This window comes from Agelaius tricolor, unplaced genomic scaffold, assembly GCF_023055355.1.
Source record: "Agelaius tricolor isolate 1412-34295 unplaced genomic scaffold, bAgeTri1.0.p SCAF_1, whole genome shotgun sequence".
Taxonomy (NCBI): Eukaryota; Metazoa; Chordata; class Aves; order Passeriformes; family Icteridae; genus Agelaius; species Agelaius tricolor.
In genome coordinates, this window is record NW_027269261.1 from 49,650,223 (window position 1) to 49,678,163 (window position 27,941).

At 36.5% G+C, this 27,941-nt stretch overlaps 1 protein-coding gene across 5 annotated transcripts in view; it reads right to left on the reverse strand.

Annotated features, from left to right (window-relative positions):
- UTRN (utrophin) overlaps nucleotides 1-27,941 on the reverse strand; it is a 339,422-nt gene that overhangs the window by 42,052 nt on the left and 269,429 nt on the right. For all 5 annotated transcript variants that reach the window (XM_071433386.1, XM_071433396.1, XM_071433405.1 and 2 more), the window contains 5 exons: nucleotides 27,174-27,234; nucleotides 16,837-16,898; nucleotides 15,728-15,802; nucleotides 9,680-9,881; nucleotides 2,786-2,871 (listed from right to left, as the gene is read on the reverse strand). In XM_071433386.1, coding sequence (XP_071289487.1) covers nucleotides 2,786-2,871; nucleotides 9,680-9,881; nucleotides 15,728-15,802; nucleotides 16,837-16,898; nucleotides 27,174-27,234 — 486 coding nt within the window. The remainder of the gene's footprint in view (nucleotides 1-2,785; nucleotides 2,872-9,679; nucleotides 9,882-15,727; nucleotides 15,803-16,836; nucleotides 16,899-27,173; nucleotides 27,235-27,941) is intronic.

Below are 27,941 nucleotides of genomic sequence, written 5' to 3' on the forward strand. Positions count from 1 at the left end.
ACACACTGTAAAAAACTCCATGTGGGTTTTTTTCTGTTTCTGCTGCCAGTTTGGGCTGTGGGTGTTAGAAACAAGTGCGGAGTGAAGTACATACAAATGCATTCTTCTGTAGCTCACAAGTGACCCTCCTTGTCAGAAGAGAAAGCAGAGAATAGCACGGTTATGGCCAGACCAGGACATTAGCCTCAACAACAGAAAAGAAGCCTGAGACTCCTCACCCCAAAGCATAGATGTAAGCAGCCCACAACTACTGAATTACTTTTGCAGGTCGATTTTTTTTCTCAGGACTACTCAGGCATGTGCTTGAAGTTAAGCATGTCTTAAACATTTTCAAGAATAGGCATTCTTTAATTGAGGCTTCAATGTTTCCTCTAAAGCAATTGAGACTTTAATTAAAGACCCATTCTCATGTCAACCCAGAAGTCTAGAATCTTAAAAAGAAGCTTAATTAAATGAAAAAAAATCTCAAAAATTTCTCTGTCAAGACATTTTTTAAAAATGTGTCAAGTGAAAAGATCCTCCCTGTACTGGAAATGAACATACAGTCTATAGGAAGGTGGAACACTTGAGCAGCAAACATTCTGGTCAAGAGTTTTACAAAAGAATTAAGGGTTCAGCCAAAAGTTTTTAAAACAAGAAAACTTGCTTATTTTACCACCAACTACTGTAAGAAGAGTTTGCCTCTCCAAGGCTAGTGCATTTTTGACGCAGTCTGTGCTCTGCTGAGGGCTCTTACCACAACCATCTGATGGCTGTCACTATCAGAGCAGCCTGTGGTTGCCAACACCTCAAAAACTCTTAGAACAGCCAAAAAGGAGAAGCAAATGCCAGGAGCTGGTGGAAGAAAGGGAAAAGTCAAAAGGCAGGTAATTAGCATTAAGCATCCATCTTTGGAGGTCCTGGTTTTTTTCCAAGTGACTGACTTTCTTGAAAACACTCAGGAATTGCATTACAATTTTTACTCAAGGACTGAAAACTCAGTAGATGTGACAAAATTTCTCTCAACAAGAGATGATTAGTAGGGTATGACAAAAATCAAAAGAACCAAAAGAGCTCATATTAAAGATGAGTCTGTGACAGCTTGTGCCAGAGGACCCCAAAACACTGACTTCAAAAGCCACTGCAAATCAAGAACAGTACCTGACACTTCCTTTGTTAGCAAAATTTCTTTTGGACTGAAGGGTTCTTCTGTGACAATTTTAAGGTTCATAGGGACAATAAAGCTAACAAAGATATCAAAGCCTGGCACATTGATCAGAGCTGAAGTTACAACAAAAAGGATGCATTATCTAACTATTAATTCTATACTTCAAGAATGCAAGCAACTACTTTAATTTCAGATGCATTTCAGGTTGAAGTTACAATCACTAGGTACAAAAGTCTTCTGAGACTCATTCTCTACTCATTTTTTAGGACTTCTCAGCACATCCTTCAGAGTAAAAGTCCATCTTGTTGATATAAATTATGTAAAATCTGTAGCCACCATGAGCTGTCATTTTAATGCTACTATTAAACACAAAGCAACAACATATATATGAAGCTGACCTAGTAATTTCCTTGTTCTGCTTCAGTGCCTTTATTTGGCCACTGTATACTAATGTATTACCAATATCAATTTAATGAGAGTATTCTCAGGTTTTAGAGTTTCTCTAAAACCATCTTTTCCTAGGGTTATCAGTTTATCACCCACAGCCTAACTCCTACACTTTATGAAAACTTTTTATTTATTTCATGCAGAACAACAGATTGCCTCCTGAATTGTCAACATGGAACAAAGGTATGGCCATCAAGCCCTTTTTTAGTTATGGAATACTTCACACACATGTCAAATGACAGAAGGAAACTAAACACCCCAAAGTCTCAGTATGTCATTCAGATGTCAAAATATGTCCCAATGCATAAAACACCTCTTTTGTTCAATGTTAATAACTAAATTTACAAGACTGCTTACAAATGCTCTTAAGGAAAGCAGAAATGTTTTTGCAAGCTCCAAAGGTACATCGAGCAATTTCAGTCCCTCTGTAACTTTTTTCATGGGTTTCCAAAATGAGTCAAGGAACTACTGTAAAGAACAGCATATTTAAGATTATGTGCGTGATATGTAAATGTCCATCATCTAGAATGCTGTAATATAGTGCTCCATCTTCTTTTCTGTATTTGTCAGGGCTTTTTTCTCCACAAAGTTACTAAATTCTCTTCTGGTCCTGCATTTCTTTTTGTGAAATATTTTTATATTACTCGGTATATCTCAAGCTTATGAGATTACTAAAATCAACGTATTTTAAACTTTCATTGTGCAATTCTGGCAGAACGCAGATACACTAGAAAACCCTTTTTAGAGTTCAGATAGTCTTTCTCGTAGACCACTAAATACAATTGCAGGACATTGATGTATTTCCTTGCTTTATCAGCCATATCAATCTGATGCAATCAGCACTAACTTGCTTTTTTCCCCTAAACAAAACATATACACATATAAGAGATAACAGAATCAATATCATACTTCTCTATCTTCCACAAAGCTATATTCTCCTTTTCATTTGGGGACCTCAGTACTGTGACTTCTGATGATTTAGAATGGACAGCAATACTTTCCAGCCAAGATATAAATCCTATTTCAACCATTGTCACTGGTGATAATGGAAAGAATTCTCTTTTACTTACTCAAAAGAAAAGTGCCTTGCATCAAGCATGAGAAATGTTTTACTACAAATTTTGCTAGGTGTTTTGTCATTGTACATGACTTAATTATATAGAGTATTTTGTAAAAGAAATTCTTCCTTACATCTGTACTTCTCTTCCAGAAGGCCCTTAGAAAGAGACATCAAGCCAATTTTCAGAGACTGCACTCGAATTTTTCCAGTTCGGCCACTGAAATTATAAAGACAAGACAATTTAATACAGTTTCATTTTATTTCATTCCCACTCTAGTCTATTATATAATACAAAGACACTGGAGAGCTACATTTCAAATATACTTCAGATCTCAAAAAAACCATTAACACTAAAAATCACATTAAGAATTCTTCCCTCATAAAAGCTCATCTTGCCTTCCAAGTGGTTTTACATGTCAAAACAGCCTGTATTAATACAAAAGAACAGACATTTAGCTCTGCAAAGTTCTGAAAATAATTTATCAATGTGATACACACAGAAAAAATACATGAGCACACAGCAGGAAGGCCTATTACTCAGTGTGAAACACAATGACTGTAAGATGAAACAAAGTTTTGACATCACAATAATTAAATCTCTTTTTCTTTTTTTTGTTTTGTTTTGTTTTATGTTTTAAATGTTTTGACATACACAATTTTGGGACATAAAGAGGCAATCACATGCACTAATTCAATGATTTGGAGCTGTCATTCTTTTTAAGCAATGTCACTTCATGCTCATCTTGTCCAGCCTGACAAAAAAGTATGTCCAAACCTAAAAAGCAACTTGATAACAGAGTAGTACGTACCAAACCAAGTAATGTTAAGTCTGCAGGGCAAATGCTGTTCAGAAAGATACTAAAACAACAAACCCAGCTTACAGGAAAAAGGACAATTTTAAAGTTAAGAAGATTAATGCAGAAACACAATCTTAAGAATTCTTTCTTTTTTCAAACATGAAAAAACCATGACACAATTTGTTTTAAATGAGACGTGCAAAAAAAAATCTGTAGAATAGTTAAACTCTATATATTACACACATAGGGTTAGCCAGGTCTTTCACCAACAAGTAAGATAACACTAAATAGATTATCACCTAAAAACCTTAGTTTGGTCCTTTCTGCCACACAGAAGTTATATATACTTTAATTACTTTTGAAGTGGTCATTACATATCTCTTTCTATCCTATCCATTCAGCATAAGGTCTACTGTCTGATTTACTTCACAAATGTTGTGCTGAATACAAAATTATTAATTTACTCCTGGGTTCTTGATAAATTAGCTAAGCAACTTACAAACAGTAATGCATTTGTCTTCACAACATCATCTAATCTAGTAACACTAGACATCAGTATCTTCATTCCATAAGACAGAACAGAGGTATACAGAAATTATTGCCAAGTTAATCAAAAACATCTATTACTTTTACTGCCTAGTTGGAAAATCAGGACCCAATTTTCCAGAATGCTATAAAAGTGCCACCTTTTTCTATATCCAAGCTTAGCTTCAAATTACCTCTTTCAATCACAGACACTACATCATTCTGGCATACCTTGCCATCTAAATGGCTCATTTTTACACCCTGATAAAGTTATTTCTCTATTCCTTCCTGTGTGTGGTTGTTTGTGCTTTAAATTTATATTCGACAGAAAAAAGTGAACATTCATTTGGATTTGATTTAACTCGGAACTGACCATATTATTTGTCTATTAAAGACAGAGAGTGAGACTTTGCAGCTAAAAAATCAGGGCACAAAGGTTTCAAGCTTCTCTTCATTTCAGGAGATTTCTGTAGGATCTTTGAAAAACTTCCTTCACACAAAAAATATTTTCTCAATAAATTACATGAATAATTACAAAGCCTGCAACATGACATTTTTTGAAAGAGTAACATATTTATCCCTAGACTCTTTCTTGGAAACAGATACAACACTGCAATGTCATATATACAGTAAAAAAACCAACACACCAAAAGCAACTTCCACACACACTCCTTCTCTCCCCCTAAACTCATAGACATTGCAGTCCTGACATTTCCAAGCCAATGCTTGGAAATTTCTAAGCCAATGGTTGAAGTTTTCCCATCTTAGTGAGTCACAAAACCACTGAGATCAGAAGGGGCCTCCAGAGACCAATGCCCCTGCTCAGCCAGGTAGAGCAGGTTTCCTTGGATCATATCCCACTTCAGTATCTTCAAGGATGGAGACTGAAAAGCTTCTCTGAGTAACCTGTGGCACTGTTTGATCACTCTTATGTTAAAAGCATCTTCTTTTCATATATTTAAGCAAAATTTCTTGTGTTCCAAGTTGTGCCTGCTGCCTCTTGTCCTGTCACTGCACACCACTGAGAAAAGCCTGGCTCCATCTTCTCTTCTGCTCCTATTGGGTATTTATGTACATTAATAAGATCCCCCTAAAACTTCTCTTCCCTCAGCCTTTACTGATACATCAGTTACTCCAAGTCCTTAGTTGTCTTCATGGTACTTCACTAGACCCATGCCAATTTGTCCACTTTTTTTTTCCCCTGAGGGAGCCCAGAACCCAGGACTCCAGATGTGTCTCACCAATGCTGAGCAGAAGTGCAGGATCACCTCCCTCAATCTGCTGGTCGACTATTAGGCTACTTTGCCAGAAGCCTGTCATGCAAGGTGCTTCTGAATGGCAGCATAACCATCTAATTGTCCTATGTGTACAAAACCTAAGAATCAAGATTTTATAGTGGGAAGATTCAAGAAACTTTTTAATTTCTGAATTCATAAAAATTTATGCCACATGTGTGATATATGCCACAAATGTCAGCACACTATACAGACTCATTATAGCAATACAAGCATGCTTGTCATTACAAAATCAATTGATAAGGCCACTTTGGGCAGCTCAGGTATTTTTTTGCTCTGATCCTGCTGAAGGGGAGCCTGAATCTATTCCTTTCTCTAAATAACTTTCTAACACAGAGTTAGGATCCAAAACTTCTTGACAAGCAAACACTGTCTATACAGTCAAAACAGAGGCCTGTGAAACCTGTGAAACCTGTAAATTATAAAAGTACTAACCAGGATATAATTAATACTAAATTGTTGAATGTAAGTGTAAAAACTACTGTTTACCAACAGTGGTATGCAAATATTCTGGAGCATTGTGATGACATAGACACAGTATATATAAGCATTTTATCTAAGCATGTGAATGCCAAAGGGACAACCAGTGATAGGCACAGCTGCATACAGGAGTTAGCCAGATTAAAAAAAAGTTGTCAGACAGGCAACACAATTAAATATAAGAGATTGCAAACAGGAATATACAATAAAGAATTTTAGAAAACAGAATTATAACATGAAGTCTAGAGGAACCCTATGTCCCTGGGGGAGCAGGGACAATAGCATAGAATCATCAGGTGCTAGCAAGGAAAACTAGAGAATGAAGATGAGCCCAGAGCCATTCAGCCTTCTCTTGTCAAAGAGCTCTCAGGCCTAGACAACACTGGCACTGCAGCTGAGGACTACCAGGGACTGCAGCCATGAGTTATCTGCATAGCCCAGCAACACAAGGCAGCCTGGTAGATCAGTGAAGGTCAGCACAGACATCTCCCCTAGATCACCCACAGACAAGTCAGACAAAGGAGCTCATTTTCCTGTCTTACAGAGGGCCAGAACCTTCCCAGAGCCTTCTTACAGCCTGCTAAGCTGCTCCCACTAAGTGCTCTATGAATCCAAAGAGCCATCATAAACACAGGGGATGCAAGTGGAGAGCATGCAGAAAACTTCCATTAGCTACTGTCAAAACCAGGGCATACATAAAGTTAAGGCTGACTGAGCAGGTATCTCATCCTCATTCCTCAAAAGTTCAGATTTTACTGAAATGGACATGCTGGTAAGGCCTGGGATATTAATTCAGGCTGGTGTTAGAATCTGCCAGGTGTATGAATGCAATGAAAACAAAGTTGCGATTCTTCAGGGGAAGATTGTGCTGCAGAGAATGAGCATGAAAGACAGCTTTGATCATATGGAAAATGTCAGCATAGATACCACAGATACCCTTCTCAGACTAATGTACCAAAGAAATTCAATTTAAAAGAAGGCATTATCAAAAGTATCCTAGCATTAAAAAAACCCTAAGAAAAATTAAAAGTTGAAATACAGGAAGTCAGATAAACATTGCAAAATATTTAAACAGTGCACAAAAAGGTTTCTTTATGGGTAATTCTAATTGAAATGAGTCATCACCCTGAATCAGTACATATAGAAGCAACTCATTTCAAGGGGTGTTAAGCTACTCCATTACTACTGAAAGCTATCAGTCCTTTTTATATAAATGTCTAGAGATTTCAGCAAATGTGACAGTATATAGTTGAAAAGAAAAACCACCAGCTATTGCCTTTGGATGCTTTAAACACTAGCCAAAGTATTTTACAGAGCAAAACTTCCTTCACAGTTCTCACTGTAAGTGTCAAGATATTTATTTCTAATTTCACCAAAAAGAAAATAATCTTTGGACTAGCTAAAACAAAGAACTTTAAGTATGGAAAATGTTTATAAGGGCAGATGATGTCTGGAACAACCTTTGAGTCCTTGATGTAGTAAAAGTCACTGAGTAATTTTAGTGTTTCTCTCCTCTGCTCAGAATGAATCATTCCTAATGTGTCAGAAAAAACCAGAACATAACAGACCTTTTCTAAAAATAAATAGGTTCTTTTTAAGGGCCAAAGACATCTGCAGGTTAAGTCTGGAGAACTATTCAGTTTGCCATTAATCTGTGAATCTGTAATTAAATCTCAGGTTAGCAGCATGTGACTAACAGATGCTTTTTGTTGGCAGTTTAACGACTTGACACATTTTATATGCATAACACCAATGCACTATATACAATGGAAATGCCAAGACACAAATTAGCTCTTTTGTAAAGGCCAGTTTAGAAAACAAAACCAAATATTCCAGCTTAGAATTGCTGCCTGGTCTTCTAGCTTTTCTTTTTCTTCCTGGAGTGAATTTGAAAGGGGAACAAGGAAACAGACTGTAAAATGTAATTTATGTAATTTTCTCTCAGTAAACCTTCATCCTTGATTTTTCAAAGTTTAAATAAAGTCTCAATGGGCTTAAAGAATTATCTACATTAAGTTTTCAATATAATAGTCAAAGGGGAATGGGAGAAACTGGAAACATTATTGAAAGAAAGATTTGCTGCTTACCAAGTGCATTTTAAATATGAACAGATTAAACAACTGACTTCTATCTGAAGTTAAGACGCAAAGGTAAGCTAAAGAAAACACAGTAGATTTGTGTTCAATCTGAAAGAAAACAAAACCCAGCCAGTAACTACAAAAAATTTTCTGAAATCACTACATCTATTATTCCAAATTGACAATAACATTTAAGTCCAGCAACTCACTTGATCTGCTGCTCTATTTGCAAGCGTTGTGTTTGTTTATTCACAATACAGAACTCTCCAAAATAAAAATAAATACAGGAAGAAATCTCAGTCAATATTTTATGGACCCTCTCTTTTTTCAGCAGTAATGGGGAGAAGTCAGACTAACAGAAACGTCCCAATATTTAACAGCAATGTTTGAATGCCAGTAGCCAGGAGATAAATAGCAAATGGTTCTATGTACTCTGTTCCCTCCTTCCCTCTCCCCTAAAACCAAAATAAAGTAAAATATCTATGAAGTATAGGAGAACTGGTATGTAATCCTCTGAGAGGAAAAAAGCAAAAAGCTATGAACTGTTAGAATTTGGTATTGAGTGAACATATTGAAGATAATGCATACATCTACAAGTAAAAACTCCCATTTGCAAAGCCAGGTATAAGAATTTTTATCGCTATTCAAGAAATACTTTTGCTCGTTTCGACTTCAAATGGGGAGGAAGAAAATAAATTTTGTAACCACCCTCATGGAGCTTAGCAATTCTGATCTGTAATTTTGTTTATATCTCTGAACTATTTTCAATCAGACACACTGAAGCAACCACAACCTGTACTGCACTACTGAGTCTTTAGTCAGCTCCAAAAGTCCTGAAAGGCCTTTGCTGACACAATGTAAGGAGACACATTTTAGGGCACGGAGAAGCTGATGGAAACCAAGCTTTTCCTCAGTTTTTACTACACAAGGGAGATAAGAATAGGGAATGCCACTAAGAAAAATAGGCAACAAACTCATGACTCAAAAGCGCAACTAAATAAAAGTAGATTGCTGGCAGGTCATGCAGGCTGACATAGGGCAGGACAGAGAGGACAGAGTTCAATTTCCAGCAGAAGAAAGAACTGACAAAGGGCTCAGAAAGAACTGGCCAAAATCACAAAGGGCTGTGGGAGTGGATGTTTTCATATTTTTTGAGACTTAGCTCTCTTTCTGGAAACGGCAAATGTGTATTTAAATAAACCCATAAGTTCTTACTGTAAGCATCCCAAAAAATTCTTTAGGCAAACTCAATGTCCTTAGGAAATACAGCCTTGCTGCCAGGACAAGGGCAGGTGGACCATGTAACACCAGCCCTCAGAACTGATCCATGGCAGGAGCTGTACGTGCTGGAATGGAGCCACAATTAGGACACTGCTGACCCTCCAGAATCAGACAGGCTTTAGTGGTGAGATCACAACAACCTCCATTTGACAGAGGACTCAGGGCAGGGAGCTCAGCCAGGATTATGAGTGCAAGTAACTAAGTGTAAAATACATGAAAAAAACTGTCTCCACCTAGGGCAGAAATAGAATCTGGTCTGAATGGCCATCAATCTGGTAGACTTGGAATATTTACAGTAGAAGTGCAGCTAAAGCATTGGCCTAGCTCTCTACTCACATACATATTTTCTTAAATCCTTTCAATGTTTCTTTGGTAGTAGTACAAAAGCAGTGTAATCTTAGTTCAGTGCTGAGCAGGACAGCATAAGAAACACCTTATTGCATGCAATTGTACTTTCATTATGGAGCTAAAAACATCAGAAGATAATTTTTTAATAAAGAAATTTTTAAGGCTTTATAATTTATAATTCCTGGAGGTACACACTGTGACAAAAACCCCATTTTTCTTACCTATCGTACACGTTGAGTAGCCAGTTAAGACACATGTCTACACAGAGAGGAACATTCACCATATCTTTGTGTTTCTCTTCCAGTCCACTGTAGATGGTAGTGAGACAGCTGATCACATCTTGGACACCAATCAGCTGATCATTTTGACTCAACTTGTGCTGTTTGAAAACTTCACTTGTCGTGTTCAGGTCCAACAGGTCCACTAATAATAGATCAAAAAAAAATAGGATTAAAAAAAAAGTGTGAATACACATTGACAATAATTGTTTATGTGCAAATTTTAGCAAACACTGCAAACAACTAGCCCAGTGGCTTTCATTTAGTAACTTTATAGTGACAAACCATTCTCTGTGACAAGTCAACAGTATTTGGTCACTATTTATTAAAAAAAAAAAAAAAAACAAACTAGAATAAAAACATTATAATGGCACTGCACAGCCCAGAACAACATTAAAATAGCTGCTAAAATAGTCTGTGTAATTAGGGGATCCTACCTTTGGATGCACACATAGAGAATTCATGAGGCTTACAGGATTCTTCATATTTACCATAAAGCAGAATCCTATAAAATGACTATCACTTTTGATCAAATGTAAAGCAAAGCAAGTTCTTAAGCAAGAATTCTTTCTAAAAGCCCTAATTAACTGAATAGCAGTTGCTAAATTAGGGCTTAAAAGAAAGAGGGAGATTATTTATTGTACTTTCCAGAACACTAAATACTATGCTTTCTTGAAAAATGTTTTTATCTCCTTTATTACAGAATTCTTCCTATAAGCAGTTGGTGATCCAATGGTATTTTACAGGGGAAAAAGGGTTTTTCTCTCAAAACCATTCAAATGTGAAAATTAATGTGAAAAGATTGTGAAAATCTGAGGTTTGCATGGTGAAAAGGCCCTCAATGAGCTCTTCTACCTCCTTTTGCAAAAGAAAGTGGAAAAGATGAAATGCAAATGGTATAATCCTCAGTGACTCTTTTTTTTACGGAAGCAAGGACTTTAACTTAAAAATATAATTGCAATGTATTAGTATGCTTGCTACAATATACATAACATGCAGTTGGAGTATATTAAAAGCTCATACTGAGCTGTTTGTGAAGAGTCAGTAACAGATTTGCACTATAAATGTCATCTCTCAAGTGAAAAAAAATCCATTTGACAATCTCTGGCATGTTGTGAACTGCTCTTCACCAATCATCACAATGAATCATAGAATCAGAAAATTATTTTTGTTGGACGAGACCTTAAAGATTTTCTTTTCTAGTTCCAACCTAGAAACTTGCCATGGCAGGAACACCTCCCACTAGACCAGGTTGCTCAAAGCCCCATCCAGCCCAGCTTTGAACACTATCAGGGATGGAGCATCCACAACTTCTCTGGGCAATCTGTGCCAGAGTCTCACCATCCTCACAATAAACAACTTCTTCCTAATACCTAATCTAAATGTGTCCTCCTCTGCTTTAGAACTGTTTCTCCTTGTCCTATCACAATCTGTCCTTTTAAAAAAGTTACTCTCCCTATTTTTTATAAGCCTCCCTTAGGTACTGAAAGGCTGCTCTAAGGTCTCCCTGGAGCCTTCTCTTCTCCAGGATGAACAACCTCAGCTCTTGGAGCCTTTCCTCATAGGACAGATGCTCCATCCCCCAACCACCCTCATTGCTTGCCTCTTGACCTGCTCCAACAGGTCTACATCTTTCCTGTGCTGACCATCCCAGATCTGGATGCATTATCCCAGGTGGGGTCTCACAAGAGCAGAGGGGAAGAATAACAGTGTTAAATCAGGAGCCCAGATTTCATCCTGTGCAAATTGGATAATTCTATCTGGGCTGGAAAGCAAGTTCAACAGACAAAGAAGCAAGAGCAAGAAAACATTAACCACTATGAGCAACTCTGTCAAGAACTCAGGGATCATCTACCAAAAGAAGGGTGCATTCCCAACCCCTTTTCCCCTATCTACCCTTCCTCACATCTTTGCCAAGTGACAAACAGTACCTCACAGCCCTTGCCTTTCCTCTCCTGCACTAAAATCGGTACATTCCGTTCTCACCTCACAGCATCAGATTTGCAGGGGTTTACATTTGTTTGTTTTTAATTTTCTTTCTTGTTTGTTTGGGGATATTTTAAGCCCTTCTCTTGGGCTTGCAAACAAATGCCAGCCATGCATTTATCAAAGAGGCAGACTGGTAATTGCAGCAAAACACCTTGCCCCTGGTTTGATCCGAGGTAGCCGAAGTGTTTGGCAATACACTCACTGCAGCATAATCTTCTACAATAGTTATAAAGGATGTGATACACTGCAAAAGGCTTACAGGCATATCTAAAACCAACATGAATCTAAAACCAGTTCACAGGGTAATCCTGACTACTTTTTGAGATGTGGAGGGAAGCCAAGTGAGGGTAACCTACTATCCCCATGACATACATGTGGAACTGAGGAGATGGCCACTTATCACATTTCCCCTTCATTACTTCAAAAACCCTAATGACAAAGAAAACATGGTAAAAAATTAATGCAATCAGTTTGCTGGTTTTGTTTTGGTATTAGCTTTTATTTTATGTTTGAGTTGTAGGAGTTTTTTGTTTGTTTGCCTGGGGTTTTTATATTTTCTGGTTATTTTGCAACCTGTTTCTGTAAGGTACTTAATAGCTGGCTTAAAAGAGGGTAATTAGCTTCATAAAACAGACTGACAGCACACAAAACCTGCCCTTTTTAAAGCTTGTGAAAATTCAGAAAGCTTTGGAATGCCAGGAAGTTATAGCCTTTGTCTTAACATTAGCATCCTTGCACTGAAAAGAAGCAATTCAACAGACACTAAGCCTGCTAACTTCACATCTTGATCTGCTAGCATTAAGATCTCTCACTCACATTTCTGCCTGAGCATTTCAGAAGGACCTTGGAGAGGTACTTCCAGTATTTTTGTATTAAAAAATACAGCAAGTCCGATGCTATACTAATGCAATTTAAGCTAAACTTACACTTTTGGATGGCACTATCCATGCAGAACAACCAGAGTAAATTACTTCCATTCCTGCTTACTTCAGCACTTACCTGGCTGAATAAAATTTGGGACAAGCAGTTACACTGTCATGCTATTTCTGGCAAGATGCCTACACAGGTTTCAGTGCATTTTTGCAGTACCATTCTGCATCTGCTTAAACATGCTGAATGACCAATCCTGCTTTTAAGCGACCCATGGGCACAAGGCCCATATTTTCCCCTTCTCTTTTTCTCAAAGAAAGAGAGAAATAATATCATTCAGCACTGTTAAAGCAGGTGTGAGTGACTGAATGATGAGCAAGTAACTACATACAGCTGCTAATGGCAAATCTGAGGCTGCTGTAACCCCATGGAAAACAGCAGGGCACTACTGTGGAGTTTTTATTAAAAAGACCTTGCAAATGATAGCAGTTCCAGCAAAGAGATTGCACTCTTCCCTCAAAGAGCAAAGTGCTCACAGCTCTCTTAGTCCCTGATGTCTAAATGTTCCATTTTTCCCCTTGTGTGGTTGACAGTCCTATTAACATTCTTAAATTTTAAATCACCTAGAGGAACTCAGCAACAGAATTCTGAATATACAGGGTGATTTTGTTCCCTTTTTACCTTTCAGTACTATACTTCAGCATGTGGGGCATTATAATTTCTTGAAAATGAGCTAAAGAATGCTGCACAAGAATAAAATATCATCAGGACGTGGTGCTACACAGTTGCCCAATACATCTGCAACACACCATAGTCTCTCTGTCCCTATTCTTCTGCTACAGTGAGAAAGCACTCTCCCTACATCTTCCCCACATAATCTGAGACAGAAAGGCTAAGAATTTGTTATTTCAAATTTGCAGCCTTTCTTACATTCCTGCAAAATACACACACATATATATGAAAAGGTACATCTCTGCAGGAATCTACCTGTCAAAAACAAAACAAGAAGAAACCCAACACTAATTTCTCTTTTAAAGAGAATGAGGAAAATGGGAGTAACCTCCCTAGAGCTGAGGTTTTTTTGACATTTACCAAGAAGAGATAGGGCATCAGCAAAGTTTTCTAAAGTTCTCAAATGAACATTCTAAAGTGCAATTGGTCCTGAATCTGCTTGTGAAGCACTTACACTCCAAAGTCAAAATCTATCAGGTGCAAGTGGAACTGTGCATCCAGCTCCAGCTGTGCTCTTGGGAGTTCCCACCAAAAACACCTTTGACATTATACACACACCATGCCTGTGACATCAATTTGTCACATTTTACAGTGATCTCCATTTTTGGTGATTTGTTTGGTGTTTTCTTTGCCTTAGCACATACGCCTTTCTGAAGCATTCTGCATCCAAACACTTTTAAAATACATCTGCAATTAATATTATAGGCAATAGAATGGAAGACTAAAGTAACTCAGACCCAAAAAAGAATGGCAGTAGCACAGAAGATTACTCTTTCCCCACCTAAAAATAAAACCAATTCTTTATTAAGTACACATGTATAACAAAGATTTTTTTGGCTGTTGTCTCTTCCCATGAAGCACAGAGATGGAGTAAACAAACAGCTTCACAGATAATAAGGCAGATTGGACCTGTAGAGATGAAAGTTTTACTCCTAGCTCTTTGAAAGTGGAGTATTGTCTTTACTTCTTGTTATTTCCTTCCATCCTCCCTTCCAACTCCCTCCCCTGAAACTAGAGACAATAGGAGGGTACTTCTGAAATCTGTGAATGAGGAGAGCTAGCCCTGGCTGTTATTACAGAAATTTATTTATTCTGCAGTAACAGCAAGAGCAGAAAGTATGTCCCTCTCCAAAGTTTATTAGAAATAATATAAGTGAAGCTTGATCTACACAGGTCACTAGAAAAGCTGGATGTCTGTCAGAAATAGGCAACATGAAAAGCATCTGTCATATGCAGTCTGTTTATTCCCACTCTTCCCCGAGGAGCAGCTCATACAAGGAGAATTTTACTCTGCTTTCTGATCTCTTGCTTTGCTTTTTGCTTTTAGGTACATGTTGATGAATACTTTATACTCTGCACACTGACAAGCAAAAAGCTCATAATGTTCTTTGGTCTTGCTGGGAGATGAAGCTGTAGTCCTTGGTGGGACCACATCTTATGAAGAACTGGCGATAGGTACTGATAAGAGCCTGTGCTGTGCACAGACACAGTCCAGCCTTCTGGAGTAGCTAGCTACCAGCACAGCTTCATTCAGTATGATGTATATCTGAAGGCCAGCTAAGATCAGACTGCTGTCTTCTAGATTGGAAAGAAAACTAACCACCTGCACTTCTTGTGTTCCTACTCTGCCTGCATCACTGTGCGCCCTCCAGGGCTGAAAAATCCTTCCATGCCAAGGACTCCTAATTTGTAAGAGGAAATTTTGGTAATATCACACATCTTTCTACTGTTGCCAAGACGTTTCAAAAGGTCCAAAATCTGCAACCTTTATCACATTCACATACCACATCTCCTTCCAAAATTGCCTAGTTTCCTTTTGCTTTTTTCTACTTCACCTTGTTTTTTTTTTTCTGTTAGGTGTATATTCTTATGTATTTCATTTTCCATAGTTTTTAAAATTCAGTTTGCTTTACACAGGAGACTCAACAAGAGCACAGATCCTCAGTGTGGTAATTGCTGTGTGACTTGGAGAAATCCCAAGTCCAGAACAAGATCTCCTGATCTATCACTTCTGAGGCTGCTAAACTTTGAGTGTACATGGTAATCATGCAACATGCTGCTGAATTAAATCACAGCTGTGATATAAAAGGAAATGCTTTTTAAATACTTAGCAACATAAATAAATGTAAAAGTAAATAAATTTACCTGTAGAAAAAATTTTGAGATGAAAACGATTCTTAGTGAGTTTACCATTTCAACTTACCTGCTGCACCTCTTCTTTTATCAATTTATTTTATTTATTTGCAATAACGACACCTACTGTTGGCAATTCTTGCCATTTTGTTGGTTGACACTGGGTCAAGTATGACTCTGGTCCACCCTTAATGTTGTTAGACTGAAGCTGACCCTCCCTTCCCCAAGTACTGTAGAGAAACCATTTCCCCCAGAGGCCCAACTCACAGCACAGCGCTTTCTGCAGTCTGCGGATTTTGATGGCTGTGCGGTAGGCGGAGAAGCGCACGTTGTTCAAATCAGCTGAAACAGCAGAACAGAAACATGAGCGGCCCTAAAAGTACAGCCCATAACTTTCTTTTACATATAAATATTCATATTTTTGAAGAAGTCTGATACCCCTCCTCTTCTCTGCAATGAATTAATAGGATATATCAGAACAAATTAAAAAACCTAACAAGTTGGGACCTTAGTGCCATTCACCTTCAGGGAAAGCCTCCTGGCTCTGACAGTCCAGGACCTTAAAGAGAGTGGTCCTCCAGAAATGCCAACACTATCTTTGCACATATTATATATATGTATGTATATATGTACATATGTACATATATATGTGTATATATATATAGGAGAGTTTCACATACATATTATGCACTGGTACATAGTTCCCAGAAAATTGCTCAAATACAGCAAGTTTCTCAAATAATTTACAGCTCCATCAGATAATACACAGGAAACAGAGGGCAGCAAATGTCAGTAACAGAAAAAATGGCTTAAGCTCTAATTTATGTGCCATGACTTTGCAAACTGTGCCTTAAAAGGGACAGTCACATAGCTGTAAGCTGTTTTAGAAACCAATTGATACAGTAACATTTTTTCTCTCACTTAACAGTATTTTTTACCCTTCCTCTCCTTAGAATGTGAGATTTCACAGTAAATGTTGATGCTATCAGGGCATGTTGAACTAGTTGTACCATAATACAGTTTAGCTTTTACTGAAAAGGTAGCTGCTCCATTTTATTACCAAAATTAGTTATTTGCAGACCAGAGCCCTGGTTTAAACATGCCGAGAGCCTGTATCACTGGACACTTCCTTGTGAAGTTAAAAGAAAAAACCCAAGGTACTGCATTAAAGCATACATTCAGAGTATATGGTTCAGAATTAATATTGCCAAAATACAATACAATGACCAAGGCATCAGGTTTTTGGCAAAGTGTGCCTCATCACAAAGTGGGAAATCCTGTTACACTCAGGTCATGAGAACTCAAACATGGTCAGTATCCAAATGTAGCTTTTATTCATGGAACAAAAATCACAATGTTTTAATGAATGCACTCACCTAAGGACTGGAAGAGATCAGTCATTTTAGGATGATCCCAACAAGTTGTCTGTGTCTCATGACTACAAAGGAACAAAATAATTAAAATTTCAGGAAACACACATATGCACTTCCAAAGAATAAAATCTTAAAGATATTCTGATTTTCTGCATTCAAGTGGCAAGAAATCTCTCAGCTCTAATTAAAATGCATGATCTGTACCACTCAGCTCCTTGATTTTATAATCACAAAGTTAGTCAGACATCAGCCCACCCATATTTAACAATATTTACTTTTGATTCTAACTGTGATGGTAAGAGCTGGACTCTGTCCCTACAGCTAAGAGGTACACTAATAAGGTAAAAGTACAAAATTTCCTGTGCTGTAAAATTAAAAATATAATTGTAAAAACAATTTAGAAATAAAAATCTTGAGATTTTATTTCAATCTTCATTGCATATCTGAGCATATGTATCAGAACACAGACAATGATGTTAAGCTTTACCAGTAACATTTATTTAACATGTAACATGATAATTTAAGTTGGAAAGGACCTTTAAGATCATGAAGTCCAATGGGAAACCTGATCACCATTCACACAATCAATAAATATCTTGATTTAGGGGACATGCTCTTCACTACTGTTCACAGAATAGAGATTCAATAGGCAGCATCCCTTAACCTACTGATTAGTGTTGCTGCTTCAATTTATCAGGGTTTCAAGTAGGCAGCCATAGAGGTCAAAACATGTATTATGTCAGGTCCACTGAAATCTCCAATTCCCTTCTACAAGCCACACTTTACTTGTATTAATCAATATTAACTGCTGGAATGATTGCACATTCTTGTCTTACAAAGTATTTACATTTGAACTAGATTTGCAAGGTAAGTAATCAGAGAAGTCATGTTAAAAAGATCATAGGATTCCCTTTAAAAGTTAATGAAAACAAAATTATGCTATGTTAGCAAATTTAACAGTAATGCTCAGAGAACACTAAATAGTTCACCTTTGTTTCTATTTAAAAATTGTTAATATACCCTTTTTTTCCTGCACAGAGGGATACTTGGTTGTAAATAATGACTTTAAAAAGACCACTTTGGTATTAAATGTAGTGAACTGTATAATCATTTGCTACATATAAATGGCTGTACCTCAGTGAAGGCACAATAATTTATCATCAAGGTTTATTTTTTAATCAAGAAACCAACCAAGAATGAACCCTTTTATGCTATGTGGTACAAAAAAATTGTATAGGAAATCCTTGCTCCAAAGAGCTGCAGAGACAGGACACATACCATAAGGGAAGGCCAGCTCCTAACAAAATGCTAAGGACCCTTTTGTGTATGCATTAGCTTCAAACATACATCAGTGGAAAGTGCTTGAAATGGGTCTCTTTACATGGGACATGATCCTCATTTTACAGTCCTTTCCAGCTTTGAGTCCAGCCTAGGTATTCAGAGACAGCTTCTCCCCATCATGCTTCGCACTCTGCCATGGATCTCATTTGTCTATCTGGCACCATCACAACTTGGGGAAAGGTTTTTCATGGAAGTTCATAGGCAAAGTATGTATTTCCTATTAATGCAATAAATAAAAATCTTCCTTTTCCTCTTTGTGATTACTCTCTAGTCACTGACTGAACATGACTACATTTAAACAAGAGAGATTTAAACAATAATCAAGACTTCTATCAGACCTTGATTGACTCAAAAATACTATAGTAAACTCTCCTCAATTCAAAACAAAGTATTTAAATACATCTTTACATCTGAATACATTTTCCTCAATAGAAGCTTTTATTTTATTTCATGCTAATATCATTATCACATCAATTCCTATCATGTTTCAAATTCCCAATAAGGTGGTCAAGGCTCTGGTAATGCTAAACTCTAAAGCTAATGCATGCCAGTAAATCAGTGGGTTTGCACTTTTTGAAAAGACAGTTCTAAAACAGTACCATGCTTATCTTTGTCCAGAAAAGTAATTTCAAAAACAAGTTGATTGACAATCCTTTTCCTGTAAAAGGTACACCAATAAAAATCAATCATGAAGCTAGCAACAAGAAAGAATATATTTGGATTTTATGGTTTGCCATGGTAAAGGCTGGTGACTGTCCAGCATTCTCACCCTTGTGTCAAAACACTACAGTATAGCAGAAAAAAGAACATATACCGCTTCAGAAAATACTGAAGTAAACAGGAACAGGAAATACAATATAATATTTCATACTGCTCAACTTATTTAATAATCTCAAAACTACTCTGGAAGCTGCCAAATGTCTACATTATCATGTTAACAGGATGCCATAAATATGTTGCCCATTTAGAATTGTTGACTAAATCCACTGCAACTGCCCATAGAAATGAATACAATATGCGATCAGTCTAATAAAGCTTGTTTTAAAGACTTGACTTCAACTCAAGTTCCCTAAGAAGCCACCTCTAAAAGTCAAGCCCCAAAACAAAACAAAAAACCCCAAAACAACTGGTGATTTTACTGTCAACGTTCTAAGTGAAAAGGATTTCTTAGGATATTCTGAGAAAAATAAAGATTTAACTAAAACACCTTCAATATTTTATGTTAAAAGTAAAGGTAGTTGGCAGTACTGTGACAGAAGCTATAAATAAATGTATACTCAGAAATACATTTCCCTCTATTTTAAATGCTGAAACATCAATGCAAATACTGCATGTAAACTACACGCAATTTAGGTGAGACAAATCCTGTTTACTGCCTTAGAAACTATGATGGCAAAACCAGCCATGATCATAGGGACTTTGCTGAATTGCAGCCATTATTTCCCAGTTCCCTGTTTTCTGGCATTAAACATATGGTTTCATGAACAAATATATTTCTGACTAGTGGGATGCTGTGAAAATACTCCTGAGAGCTGCAGCAGAAATGCAAAGTTTATTTAGCTAAGTCCAGAGACCTTTTCTCTTTTTCCTTTCTTTATTCCTTTTAAAATTGTTAAAAATATAGAAGAAAAAAATACTTAAATGCTTGGATAAATCCTTGCCTTTTTTTTTATTCCCTCTATGGAAATATACTTCATTACGCATTTGCAGTACTTAATTAGGACGTGGGTACAGTTAATTGCAATTTAGATTCTGGCTTGTAAGTAATTTATAAACCCATATGCAATGAATAAGAGCTGATTTTACTAATCAAACTTTATCCTTTAAATCAAGTTTCCAAGAATTAAGAGCGCATAACAGTTTCATTATTGAAATCGTATACTTTAAATACAGAGTTTCAGTACAGTTTTATCTGAAAGACTAAAATCACTTTAATACTGCAAACATGCCATAAAAAATATGCTTTTCTTTTCTATTTTGTGTTTACTTAACATGAAGCGGAAAAAGTGAATGAGATATCAAAAACTTCTGTATCCTGCACTGTAATAGTGTTTCTCCATTTGATGCAGTAAATACCTGAACAGCTAAACTTTTTCTTTACAGAAAAACACAGAACATGAAATTTATGCCTAATAAAATAATGACCATAAAATATTTTTCTATTTTATTTGCAAAAGAAATTTGTGCCAGACTGCATAAAGACCAATGGACTTTTAAAACTTATCACTCAGTTTTTTTCTGTGCCACACAGAATTTGTGAGAAAGGAAGCCAAGTGAACATCATCTGGTGCAACTGAAAAAAGGCAAGAGAGAATCCTTTCCAATTCCTTAAAGTCAATACTACCTGACAGCTGCTAAGTGACTATAGAGGGTGACTGTGCCAGCCCAATCCCAAAACACCCAGCAGGAAACCAGTGGTAACAGCCGAGCAATTCTGTACAAGGATCCCGCAGAGAAGAGGAATGGGCTCCAAGTGAATGAATCACCAGCTCAACAGTCTGTTCAGGTCAAGGGAGGCAGCAGCTTCACTGTCACAGGCAGTGCTGCCAGCACCACCAAATATATTCCATGGGTAGGTTTCTTTTAGGCACCAAAGCCAGACTTCTCTGGACAGAGCCACGGAAAAAAACCACATGATTGAAAATTTAATAAGAGCGATAAAAAAATCATCTCACTGAACTTCCAAAAATATTCCAACCAAGCATTTAACCAAGAACAGAGAAACCTGCAGAGTCTTCCCTCTCTGTTACAACTACCATGGCACTTCTGTCCCGGGTCACAGTGATGACTGTGCAAGGAGCACCTTCTCTTGTAAGCACCCTGCTAATGTCAATAACTACTCATGGAGTGAGGTGATAGTAACTTTGATCGAAGGTGAACAACAGTTGGGCCCATTATTCACCTCGCTTGTAGATGGCACCAAAAAAAAAAAGAAATTTTCAAGGTGTACAGGAGCCCAAGGTACAAGATTTCATTCTGTTCAGTGGGTGGCATAAGGAGGGATTTTGCCTGTTACAAAAGCGAGCTGTCCTACAGGGCTTAACACATGGGGTATGAACATATTACATCTTTCCTCATGGTTTAGTCAGGGAAGACTTAAAAGCATCTCACTGAAAAGAGATTTTTTTTTTCTTGCTCCTATCAAAAGTATGAGTTATTCAGAGTAAGAGTCTTCTAAATCTCTTCTTATGCAAACTTATGGACTCAATACGGGTCACACAGCAAAACATGCATCCATGAATATATTACCTGACAAACCAGTGTAATTTAAAAAGTCTAAATGCATTTGTGTAAATTTCACTAACAAAAAAACATGATAACCATAAAATACTCCAAACTACAAACCACCCACATATTAATGAAGTGCTCTAAAGCTTACATGACAAACATTTGCCCTTACAATTTATTTCTTATCCATTATGTTTGCTGGAAGCTTTCTAATTATAATTGGCAAAGATAATCCATTTTAAACCACTTTCTGATTGTAAATAAAAAGCTGAGAAACAGTTAGCATGTCATTTAATTTATGCTCTAGAAAGAAAAGAACAGTCCTATTGAAATGAATGGATTAAGTTCAACATCTCTAGGTGTTTCAAGGTGCTCATGGGGTTGTGAACAAAAAATTGTTCTTTTTGTACAAGAAAAAAAATACCCACAACCTGTTTCTAGTTTTCTTTCTTATCATGGACAAGGCCTCTGTTGATAATCACTGGCAAACACCACAAGAAACAGCACTCTGGCATGATGTTAAGTACCTTTCTGTTCCTGTAGTCATTTGCACAAAACATTACCCAAAATCAGAATCTTTACTGATCACTAATGAATCAACAGCACTCAGAACTCTGACTTTGCTACCCTTGCCAAATTTCAAATGGCATAACATCTCCACTTTATGTCAAGGTGTTTTGGCTAGATACTGCATATTTTCATTTCTTTCTTCTTTTTTTTTAAGCCCATTAGAAAATACTGTTTTGTGGTGAGAAGAGTAGGCATAATGCATCACAAGGGTATTGCACCTTAGAGGTTGGTAGAACCATTTATATGCAGATATTTTGAAATCACTCCAGAGAAATGTGCTACTGCATTTCTTTAATTGAAAATGAAGATGAGCACAGGAACTGGTAATTGAAGAAACTTTCAAACCTTCAAACTTGTATTACCTCTTTCGGTAAATTAGATTTTTTTTCCCTTCTAAGGGAAATATCTAATACTTATAAGAATGAGATTATGGATATAATTATAATAAGAAAAAAATTTTTTTTCTCTGCTCCTTTACTTCTCCCCCTCTTCCTCATACAGGCATAAACCAAACATCAGCAAAGAGTTTCTGAAGACTCTTAAAAAATGGAGAAGCAGAAAACATTTTACTCCTGTCCCCATAAAGCTGAACAAAATATAGAAGGTGATAAAATAGGTTTTCTAAGATGCTGGTGATGCCAGCCACTTTGCAGGATTACAGAAAAGGCAACTATGGCGCTTGATATCGATCAATTTAATGGTTGCAACAAGAAATTGCTCTCCCTATGTAATGCCCTGCATGAGATTAAACTCACTGCAACCTCTTCTGTATTGCCCTTTTGTTTCTTCTGCACAGCACAAATACCTAATAATTTATGGCATTGAAAGGTAGATGGCCAAAGAACACTTAAATTATAGTTAAAAACAGTGAGAAATGCTAGGGTAATTATGCTTTCTGCATATTTGTCATGTTTCCCTCATGGATGCTTAAGGATCATAGTGTTTAATTTATTATTCTATTTATTTTTAGAATATTTTTTAATTGAAATGCTATATAATATAGGCTTTTTTTTTAATTTACTGTTACAAAGGTAAAGGATGTCTTATTTGTATGATCCAAATAATTATAAATGAACAACAACAGAAATTTTTCCCTATTAAATCTCAAATCTTTACCAACCAACCTATGAAAAATGTATTCAATGGCAAGTTTGCCAAACCTTTTGCCCAAACCTCTCACTTTTATTACATAAAATGCACTGGTAAATACTCTGCCTTCTGTGTTGCATTCCTTTCCATACGCTTATTAGTTCAATTGAAAAAGGATAAAAGACTATGCTTTTTTTGCAGCAGCAGCATCAAGATTTTACAGATTAAGGTTTTCATTGAATTTTACTGTGTCTACAGACTACAGAAATACAAAATATTCTCTAATTGGTAATAAGAAAAAAATCAAATAGGAGGCAAAAAGGATTAAATTAAAATCAGATCAACAGAAGCAGCAACATTTCACAAATCTGGCTTAGATAGTAAGACAATTCAAGAGAAGAAAAGTGACAGGGTGGATCATGTGTGTAAGTTCAGTTCAAATATCCACCATAGCCCAGGAAACACACACCTTGAAAAGCCTGGGCCAAATGAATTACAAATCCTTCTTCCAGCTAAGCAAAATAGTTGATTCTTTCCAAAACACCCCAAACTGCCTCTGTCTGAACTTATAGGGCAGAGGAGGTTGTACACTGTTTTTTTGACTGCTCCTATGATTCATTACCTGATTAAATACAACCCCAGAAAGGGCAGAAGTGCCAACCATTAGCAAATGGGGTTGGGAGAAGAAACTAAACTCCAAAGTCACTACACCAAAGACCTTCCACTGAGCCACTTCTGTCTACCCATGTAAATGCAAGCTACCTCTGGTGTCAGGAACCAAACAAAGTGTTTCTTACCTGAAAATACAACATCTTGTACCATTTTGACATCCTCCTTACAGATTAATTGCTACCTAAAGTACTTTCTCCTGCCTTCTCAGGTGCAGTTCTCTAATATTTTTAAACTACATCCTGTGTGCAATAAAACTGCAGACTGCAGTTGGTTCTTTTTTCTTCTTTTTCCCAAATACTCAACACAGGTACAACTACATCATCATCTCCAGCTATGTGACTTTCTGAATATTTAACATTTCTCATTCAAGGACACAGACAAAAAGCCATCAAAATGAAGTAGAGATATAAATTCATGGTTGCCTAAAAAAAAGCCTTGGTATTCAGAATTTAAGTAACCTGATTTCAATTAGCATTTATTTCCCTTTCAAAATTAATTTTTAAAACTTCTCATTTTTCAGCCCCCAATCATTGGATCATACTTTTATTATCCTTGTTCTGCTATACCATAAAATGAACAACTGGCATCTTAAATCTTCCCTCTGAACATAGAATTCTTCTTGTAAATACAGTCAGCTGCTCTCAAATGATAAAGTTTTTGAGACTTATTGCAGCTGTTCCTTCTACTCATGCTGTGGTTTACATCAAAGGCAATTCATTGAAAGGTGTTAGTATAATTTAAAAAAAAAGAGAATTAAATCAAGTTTCTCCCTTTTTCCTAGCTTTTCTTTCTATATAAAAAAAAATCATAAAATCTTATTGACTGTTCTCTTGAATTGTCTTACTCCATGTAATCATTCCAAAGTAGTAAGTTTTTCGTGTCAGTATTGTTTTTCTCTCTTCTTTAAACTGTGTCTGAAATTAAGCAACAGACAAAGATTTAAAAGGGTATTTAAACCCAAGAGTACTCCCCAGCCTCATCATAACAAAGCAAATGAAGTTCAGAATCAGTTATTTTCTCCTTTATCTTCCCCAATTCTCTGATTTATCTAGATGCTGCTGAAAACAATGATGTTTAGATCAGTAAGAACTAAAAAATCTAGGAAACTGCCAAGGCAGTCTGCTTTCCAGGCTGTGAAGCTAAAGAAACCCTCAAGGTTTTTTTAAAAAGCAAATCCTACTAGTTACATGTACCAAGAATCCTTTTCAAGAATCAAGACATTACTTTAGCAGCACATATGATGTTGAAAGTAGGGAAGGATTACTAGAAAAGTCTCATTTGAGATGCAATAGTTAATTCTGTTGACTCTATTAAAGCCATCCTGAAAATAAAACAGTAGTCTCTACCTCTATAAAGACCTCAACCCTCAAAGAACTTGCCCTACACTTCTGCATTCCTACCAAACTTCCTGTGAAAGACCATTCAAAACAATTTCTAAGAGATGCTGGATTTTGTTTCCAAGTCCCAGCTGGCTTCATTCCGCAATCAAGCTCTAGGGCCACCAGCTCACTACTGTGGGAGCAAGGCCTGTATTCCCAGGGAATACTTTACTGCCAACTGGGGTGCTTGAGGGATTGTACCTAGTGCACATAGTGGAAAGGTTTTCTTCTGAACCAGCAATGAAAAGAAAGAAAAAAAAAAGATTTCTCAAAAATGGAACTTTTGCTGAGGTAGGGTAAGAGAGCATCAGAAACTCAGAAGAATGTATTAGATAAGAAAAAAAAAAAGATATACATATGAAATATTCAAGTTTAAAATCTTTGCTTTGCTCAGCACAGATCAGAGGTATATCTTAATTTGTTCCATCTGTTCCTATCTCTGAATGAACTGGTGAGCTCCACAGAACCCTCTGAGGCCAAATCATGCCCCCAAATCCAGCTACTGACTCTGATAAGGTAGAACAGGAACATAAATCTTTCCATGTCCATTAAGGACATACCCACAAGAAAAAACAAGAGGTTTAGGGTAGTTTTCCTCTTGCTTTCTGTAGTTTGCCACTTCAGCATTTTCCTTGAATTACTGTTGCAGGTGTGATCATTTTAGCAGCACTTCTGCCTGAGTCTGAGCAGAGAATGTGCCTCCACATCCAACTTCTGCCCTCTTCTTCCATTGGGAGGGAGCCAGGAACCTCTTCTCTAGTGTGTCACAGTTTTTGCTGCCTCTTGCAAAATTTTGAGCAGAAGCACAAATGCTTTTATAGAGAATTCAAGGATGTTCATAGCAGGTTTCTGCTTTTTCTGGTTACCTATTCAGACCCTTTAAAGAAATTAATCTTCAGATGACAGTTTAAAAACAACTGTCACATCTCAAGAATGCTAACAAGTTTGATCAACAGATTTATTGCTACCTGCTTTTCAAAGCTCTCAAGTACTTGTAAATTGCTTGAAGCAGAAAACGTGGCTCTCAGAGTTATGAGCAATATGCAATAGTAAAATATCCTCATGTTCTTTTAAAATTAACTATCTTCAGGTCCATTTCATGGTCATCCTACAGACTTAAAAACCCTACTCTTTTCCCAAACCCTAACTGATAACATTTTAAACACAGATTTTCTTCAGCCTAAAATGGACTACTCTGGGTCTCACTTATACTCTGGATCTCACTTGTACTCTTCTTAAAATTTAATTTACCTTTCCAGCAAAGACCTATCCTCCTCTCAAAGCTGCAATATTTGACCTTAAAAGTACAGGCAAACAAAATAAACACTGGTAGAGTAAAAAAATCAAAGTTAGGGATTGGTCTTTGTAGAGCACATCAAGATATCCACACCTCTCTAACTTAGTTAATCTTTAATATTTTCAAAATAAATATCTCAACCATTTCTCTTGGTAATCGAGGCATTTGTAAAATTTTTGTAAATATCTTTTTGTATATCTATTTTTGTAAAATATCTATTTTTGTAAAAATCTGAGTAAAATTTACCTTAATATCAATTACTATAAAAAACTACCGTAAAGAAGATGACAAAAGAACAGTTAAGGCATGACTATTTACAAAGCAATTTTGCACAAAATTATGAATGGCCTCAATAGATACTAGTCACCACTGTCCTGCTCTAGGTTATGAATTTTGTGATTTTAAATACATTATTTATTCTGTTTTTTTTTCTCCTCTACAGTTTAAACTCTGAATGAGCCACACACACAAGAACAAGTCCAGTTTGAACACTGACAGTGTATTACACTGGAGTTGCCTCTGCTGTTTCTTATATAAGTGAGGCTCTTAATTAGGGTTTTTCAGTGACTTGTTTTTATGTATTTCTAAATTATGCAGCACACAAAGCAATAAACATTACAATACAGGCAGCATAACACTACATAGAGAAAATCTCAATAGCATTTCTAGCAACTAATTAATACCTATGTTTTTCTGCTAGGTTATGGTGATAGGACTCCGTTATACTGAAGAAAAAAAGAAAAATAGAATCAAGGCAAACTTACTTGATATAATAGGGCACTTTGTTATGTGAAACAGATCTCTGCCATGGAAACTGCACTGAGGCTGAGGAAATAAAGAAAAGGTTGTTATTAGGAAGCACCTGTCATACTGAAAAAAAAATCTAAATGTCTTTTATTTATTTTAGAAGTAATATGGTTATAATAAATTAAATGGAAACAATTAATATTTCCCAGAATACTTTCAGTAATTAGAAAAGCAGCAGAAGAAAATGATGGCAATCTATCATGATGATTACAGGCATCTATTTGATGCCATGCTGGAAATAAAACCAATGTGATGATTCTACTTCAAAGAAGGATTATAAATTCTGAGAAAGCAAATTACCCATTTAGGAAAACTGCAGACACTTGTTTTCTACCTCTGTAGGATTATTATCAGTTTATACTTTTAAAATAAATAATTCCACTAGTATAAATGGTACTCTGCAACAGAACACGAAGAAAAAATAGCAACCTTGTTTTTATTAGTTACAACTCCTAGCTCCCATTTGCAACTCAAATTAATATTGATTAACATTGTATGGCCAAGAAAAAAAAAACAATTAAAACTTGTCTTAGCACTCCTTGACAAAGAACTGCAATCTTTGCAGAATTCATGCAAATCAGGTATCATCCACAATATCAGGAAGGTTTCTGCACACTGACTTGAAAAAAGCATGAAGTCATACGTGACACTGCAACTCTGCTGACCTAAAGATCCCAAGAAATAAAAGGTAAAAAGTGTTCAGGCCAACAGGACTGTTGGTGCTC